Genomic DNA, 20,994 nt, shown 5'->3' with positions numbered 1-20,994 from the left:
TGACCTGCTTCCTCTGGCCTCATACTTAGTTTGCAGATATGGCAAAGGCACGATTCTCAACAAAAAACCCTGCATTTCCCATAAAGGACTTCAAAACAGCTCTGACATTTACTAAAAACCATCCTCCAAGTCTTCCGTGGAGCTTGAAGCGGTAGAGCAATCTCTTTGTGATACTTGCCTCAGCATTCAACGCTTTAGTGGATCTGAGAGTATGAAATAAAGTTCATGTTTTGATTCTTGGAGTTGGATGAGCACACTCGTCTGCTCATCCGTCAGTCAGAGCGGCAGCTGTCGCATTTGTGCGACGTCTTGTTTTTCGTGGAGATATGACATTAGTCCTGCTGTGAGACCCACATTCAAATCCCCCCGGGGACGGAGCCGGAGGTCTTGTGGGGTCACAACCTTCCCACTGCCCCTCTGGGCTTCCCAGAGTTCCTCGGGCCCCGAGTGGACACCGGGCCATCTCGGCCTGGGAACTGGACACCGGCCAGATATGCAGCGTGATGTAGAGTGAGCTAGGAAGAAAAACTGATCCCGGCTGAGGGGGCACACATGAAGAAAACATTGACGGAGATGCATCGAAGGCTTCCCTGGCCTCTCGGTGCCCTCTGAGCCGAGGTGGGAGGGAGCAGTGATGTCAAAAATGGCCCCCGTGTGTGGCCATTCATCCGTGAGTGTGTGTGCAGCCCGGTTGATAGCGTGTCGTGTGACAGCCAGTGACGCTGAGTGACGTTTAGCCTGCGTGCTGACTGCATGTGGCCCAGAGGAGGGGGTAGTCAGATCATGTTCACATGATACTGATGATGGGGGAAAGCGCAAGTGTAAACTCTCCCACTGACCCAGTTGACAATGAGCATCCCGAAGTCTCCGCCCGACGGCCCGTATGAGTACAGATCAGGGGGTTGACATTTCATCAGTACAATTAAAGGACTTGTAATTGTCTGAGCAGCTGCTTGCTCATATTTGTTGTATGTTTGAGATAACAAAAAGACCCCTCACAAAGTCCACGCTTGATTCATATCTTCCCGTTTATTCACACAAGTGGGCTGTTGGAGTACGTGTGGAGACACAGTCACAGTGGAACAGTGCTGCCCATTCTCGTTCACTCGGCCCGTCCTCCTCCCCGGCCACTGACAATGCACAGTAGCGGTGACGGCATCCACGGCCTTCCTTGTATTGTCCCGGGCAGGGACTGTGAAGCTGCAGCTGCACAGCGCTTTATTATACTCCATATGTGAAGAGGGTTAAGATGATTTGTAAAAATAATGTTGTCGGCAGAGGATCAAGTCAAACGTGTCAACGTGGCTTAAAAAGGCTATAAATTGTAGAGGAAACAACATTATTACAACAACGAGTAAGTTACTGTTTTGCAAATGAACACCATGAGATGTCTGCAGGATCAGGCTGGGAATTGGACTCTATTAATTCAATTCAATTCAATTCAATTCATACTTTATTAAAGACACATCTCGAGAAGAGGTCCATTGTACCATTAAAAAAAAATTATACATAACATACACAATATAAAAGACAACAACCTATGATATAAAAGACAACAACAACCACAATACAGAAGACTTAAAAACAAGAGTGACACAAAAAGAAAACAGTGTCAGGCGCAAGTGTAGAGACATGAACGCCAGTGGTTCCACAACGTGGATGTGAACCTGACTGAGCTAAGTGCAGGATTCATTAAGCAAGTGATAATGCTATTTAACGAGTTGGATACTCTACATATACATTTGTACATTAAATTCCGTAGCACAGCAGCACAGGTTGGTACTCCAACACTAACAAACAGATGACTGGCACTACAGCTGCTTGGGACTTTAAGAAGCAGCCTCATGCAGTCATTATAAGCCACAAGGAGCCTCTGCATGCTGCTTTTCTTGTTGCGACACCACAAGTGGCCAGTGTAAAGGGATGTACAATATGTTTTAAACAAGGAAATTTTAATATCCACGAGCACATGCTGAATTTGCGCAGCAGCATATTAGCTTGGGCATACATCCTTCGACACTGTCTGTAAATGTCTCTGTCATCAGAGAGATCATTAGTCATAAAATGACCGAGGTATTTCACCTCGTCACACTCGGTGAGAGCAGAGTCTGCCAGAAAGAAGTCAGGAAAAGCTAACTTTCTATCTCCCCGGCTATGGACAATCATCACATTAGTCTTCTTTGTGTTATATTTAACATCGTATTCAGACCCGTACTGAGAACATGTCTTCAGCAGCTGCTGGAGGCCAGCACTATATGGACTGAAAATAACCAGATCATCCGCGTACATTAAGCGGTTGACAATTACATCACCTATCATGCAACCTGTTCCACACTTATTCAACTGCACAGAAAGGTCCTCCATATAAAAATTAAACAGGACCGGTGACAAAATCCCTCCCTGCCGAACCCCATTGGTAACATGGAATGGAGCAGATACAGAGCGTCCCCACTGAACTCTCATAGTCTGCTATTAACCCCACACACACATGCACATGCACTTTACAGCAGGAGATTCTGTGGCAAGTGGACAGAAAGCATTTGGGGGTAAAACATGATGCAGGTTGCACAGTATTTTGTTCATTAAGGCTGGCCAATGGAGCATTTGATTTGTGCCTAATAATAACCATCATTATGCGCCAATACCACGTGTTTGGATGTATGTGCAGTTTTAACAAATGAAGGGAAAGGAAAATAAGCAAAGTTACCTGTTTCACTCACATGTAGGCTTAGTCAGGCCTTTTTCAGACATGATATTTGGATGTGGCATGGTAAAGTCACATGAAACTCCCGGGCATTTGATGCAGATGAGGAAAAAGTCTAAAAATGTCATGGCTCCAGTGGATGTGATGTCATTACACAAGTTATAAAATTGTTCTAAAAGTTCTTAGTTGTTTTTTTCTTTTGCCACAACACTTGAAATTAAGGTGGCTTCAGCTCAAACTCGTTCCTTACATTCATTTTTAGACAATATTATGAGACAATAATTTCAATACAAGATAAATCTATCTCTTATGAATTATACTCAAACTCCCAATTTCAAGTTATGCAGCTTTAGCTGTTGTCCCTCTTGCCTGTAAAATTGAATTCACACTAATTTTACAGTTTTTATGTTTATTCCTCACTTTAATTGGTCACGTTTTTCGAGTTTTTTTAGGTAGTTCATTTCTCAACACCACTCTTCTACAAACCATCTTGTTCCCACAAAACACCCACTCAGGTTTATGGTTTTGTTTAATAAAATCGTAGAAATTGGAATGTCTATAAATAGAATATAACACGTTTATTTCTTAAAAGAAAAAAAGAAAACCATCAGCATCAAAACATAAACGAAAAAGCCTCGCGTTTTAAACATGTTTAAATACGAGTGACTCACAGGGGAAGAAAGAGTTGTGATTCCTGTGTATTTAGTGAGTTGCGCAAATCAGAAATCACAGTCCTACGTATGAGTGCGCACATTGTTGTCAGTCTGATGAAAGCAGACAAAAAACGAAAGAAAAAAAAGAAAGAAAGAAAGAAAGGAGGTGGAGTTTGATGGGGACTGTTTTGAGTGTGAGGAGGAGGAGTTTGGCCATTCAGTTGAAAAAGGGAGCTGTTGCTGACAGACGGAGGAGGTGGACCTGGAGTCAAGAGTAAAGCGGCCAAAGTCTATGAAAGAGATTTTTTTTATTTTTCTTTAATAAACCCAAGGAATATTTGTATTTATTTATTCTTTGAAAGAAAGAGCGCATTTTTTTCTTCTGTCGTTGTTGGATTTATTCACAAGCTCTGATGCTGTCCCCGGATCATGAGAGAAACGCTCACCATGAAGTTCGCCTGGAAAACTAAAATGGTAAAAAAAAAAAAAAAATCATCAACAGCAAAACAAAAACAAACACAGCAAACAGTTAAAATCTCTTATGGTTTTCCATCCTGTGCGCTTTTGTTGTTGTTTGTGGTTTTGGAAATAGTGGGAGAGGGGGGGGTTAGGTTAGAGAGAGAAAGGGAGGGGGGGAGCTTGGGAAAAGCGGCGGATAACGGGGAACAGAAGGGGGGTGGGGGGCAGATGAACGGTTCACCGAGTTTCAATTGTTTATTCTATGTTTTAAAACCAGTTTAACCCACATAGCTGCTGCGTGAAGATGGAGTGGACCTGGTATTAAAGTGAAATCCTTTCTGTTCTTTCCCCCCTCATGATGGATATGAAAACTTTTGTTTGGGGATGCACAATGAGTTAGAGAGGAAATGCCCCTGGGGCAATAACTCCAGGGGCCCCCACTCATGTCCTGAGAAGCTCAACCTAACAGATGAGTGGCACAGATTTTGCATGGTGCTGTTCTCTCGTGGGTTTTGTTTTACACCAGTTTATGATGCAGATTGAGCAGAAACGGGGTACCACTTGTCCATGTGCTCCTCTCAGGCCCTCATGTGCATGTTCTGAACAAAGAGCCATGTTATTGCAGATTAAACTGCTCATCTCTTGTTTACGCCTCGGCCATGTGGGATTTGATAACCATTGCTCTCTGTAAAACCCACTCGGTCTACTGTCATTTTTCTGATAAGCCTCCTCCACAATGAGCCCTCTGCTGAATGGAAATGTTTGAGTTTCCATTTTCATGCAAACTCATGTAAGCTGTCACACAAAAAGTCCAACGCACAAAGCGAGTCGAGGGGACTCTGAAAAACATCTCCAGCTGTGTGGCTTACCAAAAAAAAAGCGGGCAGTGTGTGCAGATTGTGAACTCAGCAGCCCGGCCCGGCCAGCGCAGAGACCTCCCGCTATTGTTTTGGGAGTGTGTGGACTGCATGACTCATGCACTGATGTATTTATCTGTCTCCCTGCCAGCCAGAGAGCCAGCAGCAGAGAAACACGGAGAGACATGTTGCTGACCAGCAGACGAGAGGCACAACTGTGGCTTGAGACAGACATGTGGCCATGTGGTTCACGCCAAGCTGACACGTTGTAACGCATTCATGCCCTCTGGATTGATTTGTCAGAGCCAGTTGAAGCCCCTTTGTTGCCCCTTCTTTTATGTCCAGTGGCCGTCTTCTCACTTCTACGTAACACGATTCTGTCCGAAACCCAGACAGAGCTCGGTCATGGCAGAGTGCCACTTACAGGCCATCGGGCTCAACCATTCAGCCTGCTAATGGCGACGTTGACCCTCGATCTCTCTCCTGGCGGGGCCTCTGTTTGGAGAATAAAAGTGGACTTTGCTATTGAACTGTGTAAATGAGAGTGGGAATGATCCTGGCAACCGTTGCTTCTGTATGTGGAAAGACTTGGCCGTAATGCTGCTCGCTTGCTGTTTATATTCGGCCAGCTCTTCTCCCTTTCTGCTCGAATCTGTTTTTGTCTCCATATGCTGATGTCTCAGCACATCTCCGTCTGTTTGCGTGCACTCTCTCTGAGCAGGGTTTTTTTTTTTTTTTTTACTTTTTATGACTCGACTCTGCTCTTCTTTTTTTTTTTTTTTTTGGTTTTAATGCACTTTATTGCTTGGAAGTGATTTACAACCAGACTCAGACGACGCATAGATGAGTCCTTGGCTGCAAGACGAGGGCAAATCCATTTAGTCTTGGTGCTCTTGTCGTGGCACAGATTTGTAATCAGGTTCCTTTAGCTGGGAGAAAACAGATGTATGGAAGAAAGGCGGAGAAAAAGGGACTATGTAGGTGTTGTTTGAGAGACTTAATCCATTCTGGCTCTTATCTACCGCCTGTCCGAGCTCTGGGAAAGCGGTCCAACTCTGACTTCAGCTTATAAGAGACAGGGACGCAGTGAAAGAGATGGATGGGGAATAAAAGAGGGAGTAAAGACAGGGAGAGACGAGGGAGGGCGGGTGGCCTGGCAGGCTGCAGCACTGGTGGGGGTTGGGGAGTTGGTCATTCTTGATGTTTTACTGCACTTCTCTCCCTAGTTTGTTTAAGTGCTTGGCTTGTGGAGTTTTTTTTTTTTTTGTTTTGTTTCTTTTTTTTATGCTTTTGTCACACCAGTCCTTAGAAGTGAATTCCTATTTTACGTAACTATCAAAATGACACTTTTCAGCCTGCGGCTGTTTTACGGGAACTTGTGACACCCTTTGATCATCGACTGCACTCTCTTCTGTGGAGGTTTCTCATGTTCTCCCCTCTTTTTTTCCAGAGCTCGGTGCAGGACTGGGGGGAGGAAGTTGAGGAAGGAGCCATCTACAACGTGACACTGAAGAGGGTTCAGATTCAGCAGGCGGCCAACAAGGGAGCGAGATGGCTGGGGGTGAGTTTGCCATAGCTGATGAGAAGCTCCAAAAACTTCTGCTAGTCACTGAGCTCACGTTAAGACTAGTCCTCCCCCCTTCTTTTCCTGCTGCAATGAAAACATAAAAAATGAAACTCAGATGATTTTTTTTTTCTTAAACATTAAACAGTCTGTGCCTTGGATTTTGATCATGTGCAGATGGTTTATAAAAGGAACCTGGTTCTCTGAGTGCAGGCCGCTGAGCTTTGAAGCAGAAAAATCTCCTCTCTCCGTTGTTCAAAGCACCTCTCCGCCTTGTACTTCCACCTGTATTGCTATTGTTTTAACATTTGGGCTGTAAACTTTCTCAGTTCAGGCGACACTTTTTTAGCCGCTTGCTAAAAAAAAAACAACAGTTTTACTGGACCCGGACTGTTTTGTCAGAGGATGTGATTTCCTGACTTTCCCAGCTTGCCAACAAAGCGGCTCGTTTCCCTCCGCAGTGTACAGTGTTCTGCAAAATGCTGGTATGACAAAAACAGAGTATTAAAGGCTTTTCCAGTGAATATGAGGCGTTACTGTTTCCTCCAATGGGCCGTTTCAGTTAACATAATAAGATGTTGTGCCGTGTATTATTATACTGCACAGAAGGCCTAATTAGGGGCATTAGCATGAATTTCTTGTGTAGAATGGCAAAGATTTTCACTTGTGTTTAGGACAAATCGGAGTATTGTGTTTTTAGCTTGTTTGTGTGCTGGTGTGGGGGATGGGGACTGTCACATAAAGGAGGAATAGATAACCGCTCAGAGGCTATAAGGCTTGTATTGATGTATTGGCAACGGCGAAAGCTGCCAACTTTATCAGAGTTAATTAAAACAGTGTTTATACAGTGCTGACTGAGTGGAGCAGAAAAGAGGCACGTCCCTATTGAGACACCACTATATCCACTATAGACAGTTGATTATCAGTGAATTAGTGATCAGTGATTAACAGATAGAATCAGTGCAGTTGTAGCTACTCAAGTTCAAGTTTTTGTTTGTGTATTTTTCATTCTGTGTATTGTGACATTCAAGCGTGTGTGTGTGTGTGTGTGTGTGTGTGTGTGTGTGTGTGTGTGTGTGTGTGTGTGTGTGTGTGTGTGTGTGTGTGTGCACACCTATCAGGTAGGGCTGGGCGATTTTGGACAAAAATGAAATCCCGATTTTGCAGAGATATCTGAGAAATATGATTGTCTTGCATTCCTCGGCCCTGTATATTATATGCTCAGTCTCTCTTTATAATATAAATGTCATAATGAATCTGTAATTTAGTTTTCCGCCACCTGAATTCAGCTTTACGACTCTTTTTTCAGCTCTGACCTAGGGCTGGGCAATTTTGGACAAAAATAAAATCCCAATTTTTTTCTCTGAAAACCCGATTTTCGATTTCGATGTTGATTTTTTTGGTAAAACTACAAAAGACAATGGAATAAATTGTTTCAAATATTTTATCTTTATTTTTAAAGAAAAATAGCAAACAAATTTCCCTATTGGGAATGAAGTGCAATTGAAAGATACTGTAAATCCTCCTTGAGTTTAGTAAAGTGACAACATTTACAATTTTCTTGGCCAAACAAAGATGACTAGACGAGCTCTGTCTGTAATGCAGCCAGCTGCAACAAAAGGAAAATCGATTTTCTGACTTTCCTTTTTTTAACATCATCTTGATTAATAAATCCGATTTTGATTTAAAATGGATTAATCGCACAGCCCTGCTATCAGGGATAAATGGTCATGCTTGTTGCGTGTGTGAGCTGTTATCATCAGAGAGGGGAGTGCTGGGAGAACTTGGCTGCGCCACTGTCCTCCTCTGTGTCTGGAGGGGCGGTGGAGGAGGGGCCTTGCTGTGATTAAAAGCAGATTGGAGCGTTTCCTGTTGCTCTGTGCTAACTCCACCAAGGTCTCTCTGCTTCTCTGCACGTCTGTGCCACCCTCCTCTCAGCTCTCCCCGCCTGTTTTGTACTCCCTCGCTGCATTTTTTTCTCTTTTTTTCCCCCTGTAGACACAATGGTCGGACACATCTGGAGAAATGGGGATTAAAATATAGGTCATGGTTGTCCGAACCGCTTCTGTTGCTTTCTTTTTATCTCAGAGTTCAACTCTCAACGTTATTGAGACTTTAACACTTTTAACATCTCATTTCAATGAACCTAGACTAGTTTTTAGGTGTTTAATCAATGCTCAGAGAAAGTTTTGAATCTGATAAAGCTGTTTGGATATGTGACACCTTTATCTGAAACTGGAGAAAATAAGTGATTGCCGGCTGTTTTGGTTCACGCCGGTTAAAAGGTTTAAAAAACCCCGTTGTGGTGTGTGTTCAGGCGGAGGGCGATCGCCTACCTCCCGGCCACACGGTGAGCCAGCTGGAGACCTGCAAAATCAGAAGCATCCGTGCCGGAACTCTGGAGCGCCTGGTGGAGACGTTATTGACGGCATTCGGAGACAATGACCTCACCTACACCTCCATCTTCCTCTCCACCTACAGAGCCTTTGCCAGCACGCAGACTGTCCTGCAGCTTCTGCTGGACCGGTAGGCCTGAATAAGCTCTTCTCAAACAGCACTATGAAGCGACTGTGTGTTTGCTGTGACATTAAACACGGTTCCCCTCCCATTTTCTCTGACAGGTATGGAAGTGTGGAGGAAAATGGGCAGGATGGAGACACATGTTATAGCTCTGAAAGCAACAGAGCCATCAGAAAGTGAGATACAGTTTCATATTGTTAATACTATTTATTGAATAGTGATGCTTTTTAAAAGTAATGAGTTAATGTCGCTATCAGCATTGTCATTGTCTGCTCTCTTCAACGTAGGCCTGTGTTGAAAAAATCGATTTCCCAATTCTAAATCGATTCTCATATTCATTCCTAAAAATTGATTCATATGTCTAAAGATCGATTTAAAAAAAAATGTATTTATGTATTTTTTTTTTCATCATTACATTACAACTTTTGGTTATTTTTTTGTTTATCCCCAAAAAAGGAATGTTTTGTTGGACACGAGAATAACTGGTGCCATGTTTTTGCCTTTAAATATGTTTAAAGGTATGAAAACATTAAAGTGTTAGGTTATAATTGCATAAATTGTCTATATTTCATTACTTTATATACTGTCTTGTGGTTACATTTGCAAAAAATGCTAAAAACCAAATGCTCAAAAATTAAAAACCAAAATAGACCGAAAATGGAACAAATAAAAACGGAATGTGGGAAAAAATAAAAACGATTTCATCTGTCTCTGTTTGCTGCCCTGGATCTGTTTGGTAATTCTGACCCACATGATGTTTCTGAAAGCAGTTCTATCTGCATTCTGGGAGCTGATTGGTCCTTACAGCATCATTAGCTGCCAATACTTGCTGTTTAATCTCAATATAATACTAGTAGTAATATTTTGCATAACTACAGTCATATCATTCATGCAACAGCTCAAAAAACATTTTAATAACACTAACCCAAATCAATATCGGAATCGAATTGGATCGAATCGAATCAAATCTTGATAATCGATTCTGAATCTAAAGAATCGGAATCGAATCGATTCTTGGCATTTGAATGGATCCCCAGCCCTACTTGAACGTGTCCCTCGTGTGTCCACAGTGCTTTGGCTTCTATCCTGCGTGCCTGGCTGGATCAGTGTCCTGAAGACTTCCAGGAGCCTCCAGACTACCCGTGCCTCCACAGGCTGATGGGGTACCTGCGCAGGGCTCTGCCGGGCTCTGAGGCTCTGAGACGGGCGGAGGGTCTGCTGGAGCAGCTGCGGGGTCAGGCCAGCGTCGATGAGACTGAAGGTTAGTTTGTGCATCTATTTAGAGATTTCCCCCTCCCTGTTACTGATAGGTTATTAATAGATCACTTATTTCAAATCAATTGTGTTTGCTTCCTTTCAGCTGGTTTTCACGGCAACAGTTCTTTCTGCCTCGGGGAAGAGGAGGAAGTGGAGATTGAGGTCCAAGAGGACTTCCTGTCGTTTGAGGCGGACCTGGTGGCTGAGCAGTTGACCTACATGGATGCGGTAAGTGGAGGGAAACGGGATGAAAACAGGAGGGAAAGGTTACATGGGTTACATCCTTGTGATGTTTTTCTCTTTTTATCTTCAGCTGCTGTTTAAAAAGGTTGTACCCCACCACTGCCTGGGCTCCATCTGGTCTCAGAGGGACAAGAAGGACAACAAGCACAGCGCCCCCACCATCCGGGCCACCATCACTCAGTTCAACGCCGTGGCGGCCTGCGTGGTCAGGACGGTGCTGAGGCACCGGCAGCTCAGGCCACACGTCAGGGCGCGGGTCATACAGCGCTGGATCGACATTGCTCAGGTCAGGAAAAGATGCACGCTGGTGCGGAAAGATCCATAAAATATGTTCAAATTAGGGCTGGGCGATTTTGGACAAAAATAAAATCCCGATTTTTTTCTCTGAAAACCCGATTTTCGATTTCGATTTCGATTTTTTTGGTAAAACTACAAAAGACAATGGAATAAATTGTTTCAAATATTTCATATTTATTTTTAAAGAAAAATAGCAAACAAATTTCCCTATTGGGAATGAAGTGCAATTGAAAGATACTGTAAATCCTCCTTGAGTTTAGTAAAGTGACAACATTTTTCTTGACACAACAAAGATGACTAGACGAGCTCTGTCTGTAATGCAGCCAGTTGCAAAAAAGGAAAATCGAGTTTCCGATTTTCCTTTTTTTAAACATCGTCTTGAATAATAAATCCGATTTAGATTTAAAATCGATTAATCTCACAGCCCTAGTTCAAATTGGTCAAATTGTGACTGTTTTTTTTGCTTTAACTGTCCTACTATCAGGAGTGTCGAATACGCAAAAACTTTTCATCCCTGCGAGCCATCGTGTCGGCGCTGCAGTCCAATTCCTTGTACAGACTGAAAAGAGTTTGGGCCTGTGTGCACAAGTAAGTAAGCCTCCAGTCTCAGCTAGTTTTAATGGGAGATTCAGACTTTCAACAAGATCATGTTACTGTTTGCTTCACACATATTTGAGCTTCTGTGACCAATCCCATGGACTGACACGAATCTATGCTCCACGTAGAGACAGCATGCAGACATTTGAGGAGCTCTCGGACATCTTCTCTGACCACAACAACTACCTGACCAGCAGAGAGCTTCTCATGAGGGTGAGTTCAAACGTTGTGCATTCATGCCAGCAGCTTTATTCACTGTTACTTTCATTGACCCGATCTGCAGTTCCTGGAAAAAATTCCTTCCTTTGCTGGTTAAGAATTCCTGAGAACAAAAGCTATTTTTGTTTCTGCTACAGGAAGGTACTTCAAAGTTTGCCAGTCTGGAGAGTTGTGCCAAGGAGCACCAGAAACGGACCCACAAGAGATTACAGCTGCAGAAAGAAATGGTGAGGCAATCGCTGGCTGACTAAGGGCCTTAGAAACAAATGACCAGCAAATGGATCCTTCTCAAACTTGCTGACGTGGAATGATTTGAAGCAACACATTCCTCCCAAGCAATGTGCTGTGAGGAGAAATCTCGCCTCTCCAGGATAATAAAGTCACATGCTTAGCTTTGTTTACTTAAGTGCCGCACTCACATTAAGCCTGCACTGTATTTTACAAGCCCACGTCGCCATCTGTGAAGATCAGCGTGTAAATGATTATTTGACTTTACTGCAGCATCCAAGTAAAAGGACTTAGTTGCTAAAGTAAACTGAAATCAGAACCAACACCAAACTGTGATGCTACAGTGGCAGCGGTGGATGTGTGGAATAAATTAGATAGGGATTTGAAATTATGCAGAACCTTAACCTTATTTACAAAAACATTGAAAAGAAGGATGATTTCCTTATATTAAATTAATGAGTGGTGATGCTTGCTATGTTGATTTGGGTATTTATTTAATTGGTGATTTGCTTTGATTTTTTTAAGGATGAAGGTAACATGTAGACTGCACCTTTATTTTAAAAATCTTTTTTATTTCTTGAGGAATTTTTGTTATCCCCATGGAGGCAATTTGTTTTACTGGCAGTCTTTCTCTTACTTCTTACTTTTATTTCATTCATTTAATTAATCTTTTTGAGGGTAGGCAAATAATAAGCTTTGCTTCAGCCTACCCCTTTTTCAGTCTAGATGTTATTAGTCTATTTGTATATTGGAAACTTTTTTGTAATGTTTTCTTTGAACAGTGTATTCGTTTTCTTGTCATTTTTATTCTTTTTTTTTTTTTGATTCATGACCGAAAATAAACTAAAATAAACTAAACTAAACTAAAAAATCTGCTTCTCCGCAGGGAGCGATGCAAGGAACGATACCGTACCTGGGGACCTTTCTTACCGACCTGACCATGCTGGACACGGCCTTGCCTGACTTTGTGGAGGTAAAGGAGTACCTGCTGACTACAGTTATACACTTCTGTGTATAACTGCTGTCACAAACTGAGTTGGATGTTTCCATGAGTGTGTGTGTGTGTGTGTGTGAGAGAGGAATTCTCTTGATCCATTTTTGGAGCCTCTGCTGCCCGTCTGCCGGTAATGTGATGTCCTGGCTCTGACAGCGTGCTCTTTGTGTCTTCTGCAGGGCGGTCTGATTAATTTTGAGAAGAGACGCAGGGTGAGTGTCTCCTTTGACAAGATTATGACACGTTTTCACTCTGGGTCCTGAAATGACATGGATTTTTTTTCTCTTTTTACGCAAAGCACATCTAACATCTGCCGCTTTTGCTTCTTGTCTCTGCAGGAGTTTGAGGTGATAGCTCAGATCAAGCTGCTCCAGTCGGCCTGCAACAGCTACTGCCTGACGGGGGACCCGGCTTTCCTCCACTGGTTTAAGAGCCAGCCTCAGCTCAGCGAAGAGGAGAGGTACCACCAAATGTTACCCACAATACTCTCTCTCAATCATCTGCACCGCTTCATGTTAGATAACGAGCACATTAGTGCATGAGTCATGGTCTGTTGGATCTATTGTTGCGCATACACAAATAAGCAGGAGAAGCTTCTTTCTCGCTGTTCCCATCGCCTCTCCCTGTCATCTCTTTACTCCCTACTGATCCATTGTACTTGTTTTTGCTGTGTGGGCTCCTCTCCTCTGCCCTCTCTGACTCTCTCTTTCCTTCTGCCTTCCTGAGAATATAAGCTTCCTAAAACCCACTGTGCACATGACTGGGTGATATTTTATGATGCTAAAGGTTTACTGTTATTGCTCCGTTCTGCAGCTACGCCTTGTCTTGTGAGATTGAAGGCCTTGGCGACAGCAGCCCGACTTCACCCAAACCCCGAAAAAGCATGGTGAAGCGACTCAGCCTGTGAGTATGTTCAGAAAAGTGATGAGTCTAAAAAATCCAGCTGTGGTTTTTTACTGACTCATCCATGAGGTCTGACCGGTCTCATCCGCTGCACCGTTGAAACCTCAACACAGTCACTAAGCGATAACTCTGCTCCTCCACCGTGCAGGCTGTTTCTTGGCACCGACAGTAATGCCACCAGTTCCCCGGTCAGGGAGACGCCTCGCTCGCCTCCTACTGGCAGCTCGGGGGAGAGCATGGACTCGGTCAGCGTGTCGTCCAGCGACTCCAGCAGCCCGTCAGACAGCGAGGGACTCGCCACCCCAACGCACACCTCCGAGTCCCATCAAAACAAGGTGGGTTACAACAGAACAGCACATCAATCAATCAATCAATCATTTATTTCAAACCAACAAAACCACAACTCTCGTACTGCAAAACAAGAACCGAAAGTTACAGGACACCATTGAACAGAACAAACAACAATACCAACAACAGACACTATAACAGAACAAAAACAAACACTGTTTGAAAAGGGGATGGCAGAAGCAAAGCTTATTCATTTCCATCCCCCGCCAACACACATATAACAAAGACAACCATATCACAAAGTTACTCCCTTAAGCCCCTCTTCCCCTCAATCATTTCATTTCTTTACATCAATTTATCTCCTCTTCCCTTTTATACATTTCAAAGACTGCTTTTCTGTACTTACCTTTAAATTGACTGACACTTTGACTAAGTTTAATTTCATCTTCTAAGCTGTTCCACAGAATAACCCCTCCAACAGAAACACACATACTTTTAAGAGTTGATCTTACACTTTGTTGTTGCAATTTAAGTTTTCCTCTTAAGTCATACCTTTTACAACCTTGCCTGTCGTTAAATAATTTTTGAATTATACTTGGAAGAAGATAGTTTTTCGCTTTATACATGATTAGTGCAGTTTTCAATTTTACCAAGTCAAAAAACTTTAATGCAGAGGCCTTAAGAAAAAGTAGATTAGTGTGATCATTGAACCTGACATTGAAAACTGTTCGTATGGCTCTTTTTTGTAATATGTATAGAGGCAACAGGTTGGTTTTATATGCATTACCCCAGACTTCCACACAGTAACTCAAATATGGCAAAACAAAAGAATAATATAAAATAAGTAGAGACTGTTGGTTAAGTATGAACCTAGATCGCCTCATAACACCCACACTCTTTGCAATCTTGGAACATACATAGCCAATGTGAGTTTTCCAGCAAATTTTTTTATCAATTATTTATATATTACATATATACACAATTACATAACACCTACCATAAATTATATTTTTTAAAAGGGAGGTTTCAATCAAAAACTGTGACTTAACCCAGGTGACTTTTAAATTTTCCGTGAATCCTGTTAAATGGTGCTACATTTTGAACTCTCTCTGCCGAGATAACACACAATCATCCACAAGCAAAGGTTAATGTCTACTTGATTTTTACCACCCTGTTTACAAAAACAGCTGTGTTGCATTTAAAATAGTAGATAAAAAACAGTAGAATGAACTTGACAAATTCAAAGAAAATGCTTAATCAAGTATTGTGTTATTTTGGCAAGACTTTAGGCGAGGCAAGTTTATTTCTGAACCACAATTCAACAACAAGGTAACGTAAGTGGTTTACAAAGACATTAAAACTAATAAAAGGCATGATTTGAAGTTTAAACAAAAAAGAAAGAAATAAGAACGATATAATCAGATTAAATCAGTAGTTAAGATATGATTACGTTTTGGTGCAGATTTAGATCTTTATTCAAATGCAGATGAAAACTTTAGTAATCCTATTGCTAAATTTCCTTTCTGGTGTTGTTTACCAATCAAAGGACCTTTACGCTGCAAGCACATTTATCCGTGAACACAGCATCTATTAGTCTATAACGTTTAAACTGCTACGCTGGGATATACCGATACTCAAGCAGTGGTGATTGGATCAGGGATCAATACATATGGACCGATTTCAGCCTCAAATCCCCAAAAATGTGTCCATTCAAACCAGAGTTATTATTTATTGAACCAAAATAAGATTGAAAGTACCAATGGAAAAAAAAAACATCTTTTTAACTCCAGTTAAAATGAAAATTCATAAAAAGAAAATTAAAACAGTCAATGTTAGCAAAACTAACTGAAACAATTACAACTTTGTTTTTTGCCTTGTTTTTTTAATGCTTGGTACCTCATTTTTCTAATTCAAAGGAAGGTAGAAATTATTTTTGGTCTGTATGGCATCATTGATAGGATCCTTTCATCTTAGATTTATTTTTGTCGAGATCTTTAAGTCATTACCTCAAAAATTAAAACCAAGACTAAATCAAAATCTTTCAAAACTAAAACTACTGATGCAGTCGTTAAACTAACTAAAACTAAACTAAGATAATCAAACAAAATTAAAAATGAAAATAAACTATTAAAACATTCAAAACTATTATAACTCAGATTGAAACAGAGCTCAACATCATGTAGATAACACACACTACCATCCAGACTCATTTGCACGAGTACATCAGAACCTCTCACCTCTCCATCATCCTGGGCCGGCTGGTTACTCCCTCCATCTTTCTCTTCATCCAAAGTGCTCACAGGAGCTGTGGGACTTGCTGCCCCGCTGTTACCCAGTTTGGTAACTTGCAGCGCTACTGAATGGGCGCTCGAATGAATTGTGGTTCTTGTGTGTCGTTGCTACTTTGCACAGTCGCTCTGTCATTATTTACTTTCCCACGCCACCTGGTCACAACATGCTAAATGCTGTGGTCTGTTTCAGACTCAACAGGCTCTGAAGGATTGCTGTTTATCACATGAGGGGGGGGTACCAGGGCATAAGCTGTGATCACTTTTGCATTTTGGAAGCATTCAGAAGGACCACCCTGGTGATAAGTTAGCAGTTTCCATCGTCTGTCTGAAGGCGGTGTGTGAGTGCAACCACTCTACCTCCTGAGTAACAGCCACCTCGCTATTTAGAGCATCCATGAGCAGCCGAGTCTTTCAGGAAACACTGAGTGCAAAAGATAAAATGGAAAAGAATTTGATTATTTGATCGCCTGGAGCGCGGGATATTACTGGAGCGCGCGAAAGCTAGAACCAATATTGGATGACACTGATCTCAGTGATGCTCTTAAATGGAAATGCAAAAAACAGACACAGTATTGCAAATGGAAATCAACCGCCAAAACAAACCAGTGAGCAGAACATCTACAAGCTAAAACTCTCCCGTGTAATGGAGAAAGTATACAGAAATGCTGTAATCCTTTCCTTGGTCCAAGCTCATGTAAGATGAAAAATAATCCTGTTATACAATGAATGAAAATTGGAAATTGATTTGTGAAATAATGGATGCTACATACAGCAGGATGAATAGGAGCGGGATCCTCTGTGTTTTATCAACACACTCAATTCAAAAGTCAATACTTATTCTGGTGCTGGGCTGCATAAATCCAACAACACCATTTATGTGCAGTCGCTAATGAACTCTTACATAAACTGTTTTGTTGGCAAAGTTCTAAATAAAATGCAATTATACAATAGCATTACAATTATTATCACTCCTTGTCGTCATCAACCTCTTGTAAGCCCTTGAAGGTGTCACTTTGTGTCCTCTTTTAAATAAAACAGAATAATAGTTCATTTCTACATAAAGACGACTTTGTTACAGCTGTGTGTATTTTTGTTTTTTTTTCCAGCTGTCAGAATCCTCCTCCTGTACTTCACTCCACTCCATGGACACTAACTCCTCGACAGCCAGTGTCTCCGTGACTCCTGCTTCTCCCCCGCTCCCCGGACCCTCCTCCTGCACCCACAGACGCTGCATCTCCCTCACGCCCATGTCCCCCAGCTCCCCGTGCCAGAGCCCGGCCTACAACACCCAAGCGCAAGACGCGTGCATCATCAGAGTCAGCCTGGAGCACGGCAACGGGAACCTGTACAAGAGCATTCTGGTAAATACCTGTTGTTTGCATTGTACCAGAGGTTCACATTTGCTCTATATGCACGTTAAACACCCGTGTGACTCGATGTGTGCATTCCCTCCAAACAGTTAACTAATCAAGACAAGACCCCGGCTGTGATTTCGAGAGCCATGGCGAAGCACAACCTGGAGGTGGAGCCGGAGGACGGATACGAGCTGGTGCAGGTCATCTCTGAGGAGAAAGGTACAACTAAAAGTCTCAGTAACTGCTTCTGTCTCCATATAGGGTTCCTCAAGGTATAATCTGACTTCAATATTACCGCATTTTCCGCACTATAAGGTGCACCTTCAATGAATGACGTATTTTAAAACTTTTTCCATATATAAGGCGCACCGCATTATAAGGTGCAAATATAAGGCTAAATATCTGGTAAAATACCGTACTATAGTGGCTGGGGTTGAGTTACGTATCTACCTGATGGAGCTGCTACAGGAAATGCTACAAAATCCTACAGCAAATGCAAAAAAAAAAAAACAAGAAGAAAAGTACCGTATGTCAAACTTTATTAACAAAATAAAAACCAGCTTTGCTCCGTCTGTCACAGTCGCCATTATGCGAGTCAGCGTCACTGCTGTCGTCTTTAACGTCTGTGACGATTCCTGACGTTTTTAGCGCAGTTACTTCGGCGACACCAACTACATTACCCACAATCCCCCTGACTACAATAACAGAAATTACCGTAATTATCATATATAAGGCGCACTGCATTATAAGGCGCACTGCCGGTTTTTAAGAAAATTGATTGATTGATTGATTGATTGATTGATTGATTGATTGATTGATTGATTGATTGATTGAATTGTTTATTTCGAACACATAAGGAAAAAAAATATAAGATTTTAAAACAAATTCAAAACATACAGAAAAAAAAGCAACAACAAAAACATAATACAAACAGGGGGAAAAAAAAACAGTGTCCGAAAAGGAGCAGTTAGAAGTAAAACTTATTTAACCCTGCCCCTTTGTTACCTCTATCATAAATTAAACATAAATATTAATAAAAAATAGCTGAAATTACCTATTAGGCTACCAATTTTCCCATGGGTTGTACCTTTGCACCTAACCAGCTAACAAACACCATATTGCCTTAACATAACTCCTCCTCAACCAAATAACTTCCCAGAACTTCCTTTTTGTACCGTTTTTTAAATTGATTTATATTTGTACATTGCTTCAACACATCACCCAACCCATTCCATAAATCCACTCCAACAACTGAGAAATTAAAGGCTTTTAGGTGCGCCTTATAGTGCGGAAAATACGGTACTATGATTTGCTGAAACAGGGCTCTCATTTTTAAGGCAAACATTCCCATTCAGAGTAAAATATGAAAATATTGATGTGACACCAAACTTTTTCAAAAATCATCTGATCTTGAGCTTTTGCCTTGTGACATCACAGAAATATAACCGTCCTGATTATCTTTTTTTTTATGTCTTTCAGAGTTGGTGATTCCTGACAACGCTAATGTCTTTTATGCCATGAACACGTCGGCGAACTATGACTTCCTGCTGCGCGTGCGGGGCTCAGCGGGTCGGCCGGTCCAGCTGCGTAGCCGCTGCAGCTCCACTCTCCCTCGGGCCCAGCATCGCTCCAGCCTCTCCCTCAGACTCAGTAAGGTCACTCTGTGACCCGTCAGTGTCTCAAAACACCGCCAGGCCAGGCCAGCGTTGTGCAAACCACAGTGATGGATGGATTTAGAAAAAAATTAAAATAAGAAATAAAAACAGGAGCTCTGGATGATTCAATGTGAAACCGCTGCATTTTAACGAGCTCCGGGACTCTGTGACTCGAACATTTGGTCCTCGTGGTGAACTGTGCCATGAACTGCTCGGCGTGAGCGTGGAACATGGACGTGTAGTGTGCCTGCTGTGCTGGTGGGACCGAACAGTGAACTCTCGGTGCATGTGACGGTGCACCACAGCGACCCCAAGTGGCCTCCAGTTTTTACAGCATCTTTTCTTCTTCTTTTTTTTTTTTTTTTTTTTGCACATGTGGGAGCAGCCAGACTCCTGACCTCCAACAGTATTCTGATGTTGAATGATTTCCTTTCTGTCCTGTGGTGTCTCTGTAGCTAAAGCTTTACTTTTCTCATAACAGAAGAGTGACGAATGCAGAAATAGAAGACAAGCGGACTGAGTGTTCAGTCCTGTTGGCATTGTGAATGAATGAATGAATGGATGGATGAATGAATGAATGCTTGACTGAATGAATGGATGGATGGATAGATGGATGGACCTCTAACAGTATTCTGAATGATATAAAATGATTGACAGGAGCTGTGATGTCAGTATTTTTCCCAGTCAGGCATCTTTACCAGCCCCTGTCTGGCTTGTGCACAGTGTGTGCAGCGTTGTGTGTTTGTGTGTGTTCTACCTTCGTCATATTGGGAGCTGCGTGACGAATGCAGACCTAAGTGCATTCTGACTGGTTCCAGTACTTGGTTTTATCAAGTCCTCTCCAAATATTGAAATGGCCTTACCTACCCTAACTGTAGGGTGTAGAGATGCAGCTCCTGTGGCTTTCTTTCTCGCTTAGAAAGGTTTTCCTTTGCTTTTCCAGTGATGGAAGAACAAGAACAGAAGTAATGAGTAATGAAATAGAAAGCATTATTCAAAGTTGTCCCAGACTGATGCCTTTTTGTACCTCTTTACCTTTCATTATATGAACTTTAGCGTTGCACTTGTAAGTTGGCAAGAGATGCCAATGGGAGGATATGAAGATGGAAAATGAACAAACTGCTCTGTAAGTGGTATTGTTTTACTCCCTCTTCTTCATGAAACAAGTTACTATTTTATTTTTTAATTGTTGCTTCATATATATATATATATATATATATATATATATATATATATATATATATATATATATATATATATATTTGTGACACTGTTCAAGCCAGAAGTGTATTCCCGTATTTGGTGTGATAAGAGGATGGTTAACATAATTGTAAGCGCCAGATCTGACTGTGGTAGATTTGGAGATGCTTTATTTCAGTCTACCCTCAAAAGCAGCATCCATTTGTTTTCACTCCTTCAACACACTTGTTTTCACTCCACTTTCATTCATGTGCTCCTTTGTGGTCATGGTTGTGAATACATAGCAGTCCAAACTGTTTATGTTCTCTGGTTCTGTTACTCTCAGACAACGCTCAACTCTTTTGGACTATTAATGGGCCAGTTGTCGCAGTCATTGCCTCTTCATTCAGCACTTCCTCATCCTCATTTGTTCTCTACTGCCAAAGACTCCTCCTCCAAATGAATAAATAAATTATTATCATTATTATGATGTCATGGCTTTTTGTGTTTATGAACTTTCAGTTCTATTGTTTCTGTTTTCTCTCATGTAAAAGTGGAGATCGTCTGCATAGTCAGTGTCTCTGTTCTTAACCACACACACTCCAGAGACTTTTCTGGACGCAGTCCCGCTCATTTTGCTGAGTGGAGAACATTTCTGCTGACTTGAGTGGAGCAGACGTGACCTTCCGTTCCCGACAGTGGATTTGTTCTGCTCAGCTCAGCCAAACGTT

General features: G+C 42.0%; 1 protein-coding gene across 2 annotated transcripts in view; it reads left to right on the top strand.

Annotated features, from left to right (window-relative positions):
* Positions 1–20,753, top strand: part of rgl1 (ral guanine nucleotide dissociation stimulator-like 1) — a 29,924-nt gene extending 9,171 nt beyond the window's left edge. The window contains exons 1-18 of one of the 2 annotated variants that reach the window (XM_061737655.1): positions 3,590–3,831; positions 6,124–6,234; positions 8,555–8,763; positions 8,859–8,933; positions 9,828–10,018; positions 10,118–10,242; positions 10,328–10,543; positions 11,039–11,142; positions 11,280–11,364; positions 11,508–11,597; positions 12,485–12,571; positions 12,772–12,804; positions 12,931–13,052; positions 13,406–13,495; positions 13,644–13,830; positions 17,181–17,435; positions 17,534–17,648; positions 18,909–20,753. In XM_061737655.1, the coding sequence (XP_061593639.1) occupies positions 3,787–3,831; positions 6,124–6,234; positions 8,555–8,763; positions 8,859–8,933; positions 9,828–10,018; positions 10,118–10,242; positions 10,328–10,543; positions 11,039–11,142; positions 11,280–11,364; positions 11,508–11,597; positions 12,485–12,571; positions 12,772–12,804; positions 12,931–13,052; positions 13,406–13,495; positions 13,644–13,830; positions 17,181–17,435; positions 17,534–17,648; positions 18,909–19,096 (2,328 nt within the window). In that variant the 5' untranslated portion in view covers positions 3,590–3,786 and the 3' untranslated portion in view covers positions 19,097–20,753. Of the gene's footprint in view, positions 1–3,589; positions 3,832–6,123; positions 6,235–8,554; positions 8,764–8,858; positions 8,934–9,827; positions 10,019–10,117; positions 10,243–10,327; positions 10,544–11,038; positions 11,143–11,279; positions 11,365–11,507; positions 11,598–12,484; positions 12,572–12,771; positions 12,805–12,930; positions 13,053–13,405; positions 13,496–13,643; positions 13,831–17,180; positions 17,436–17,533; positions 17,649–18,908 lie in introns of those variants that run through there. The other variant, XM_061737654.1, reaches the window with a different exon arrangement.
* The last annotated feature ends 241 nt before the right edge of the window (positions 20,754–20,994 follow it).

The sequence above is a fragment of the Cololabis saira genome, chromosome 13 (genome assembly GCF_033807715.1).
Source record: "Cololabis saira isolate AMF1-May2022 chromosome 13, fColSai1.1, whole genome shotgun sequence".
NCBI classification, from domain to species: Eukaryota; Metazoa; Chordata; class Actinopteri; order Beloniformes; family Belonidae; genus Cololabis; species Cololabis saira.
Note: the sequence above shows the minus strand (reverse complement) of the source record. Positions and strands in the feature narration are given on the sequence as shown.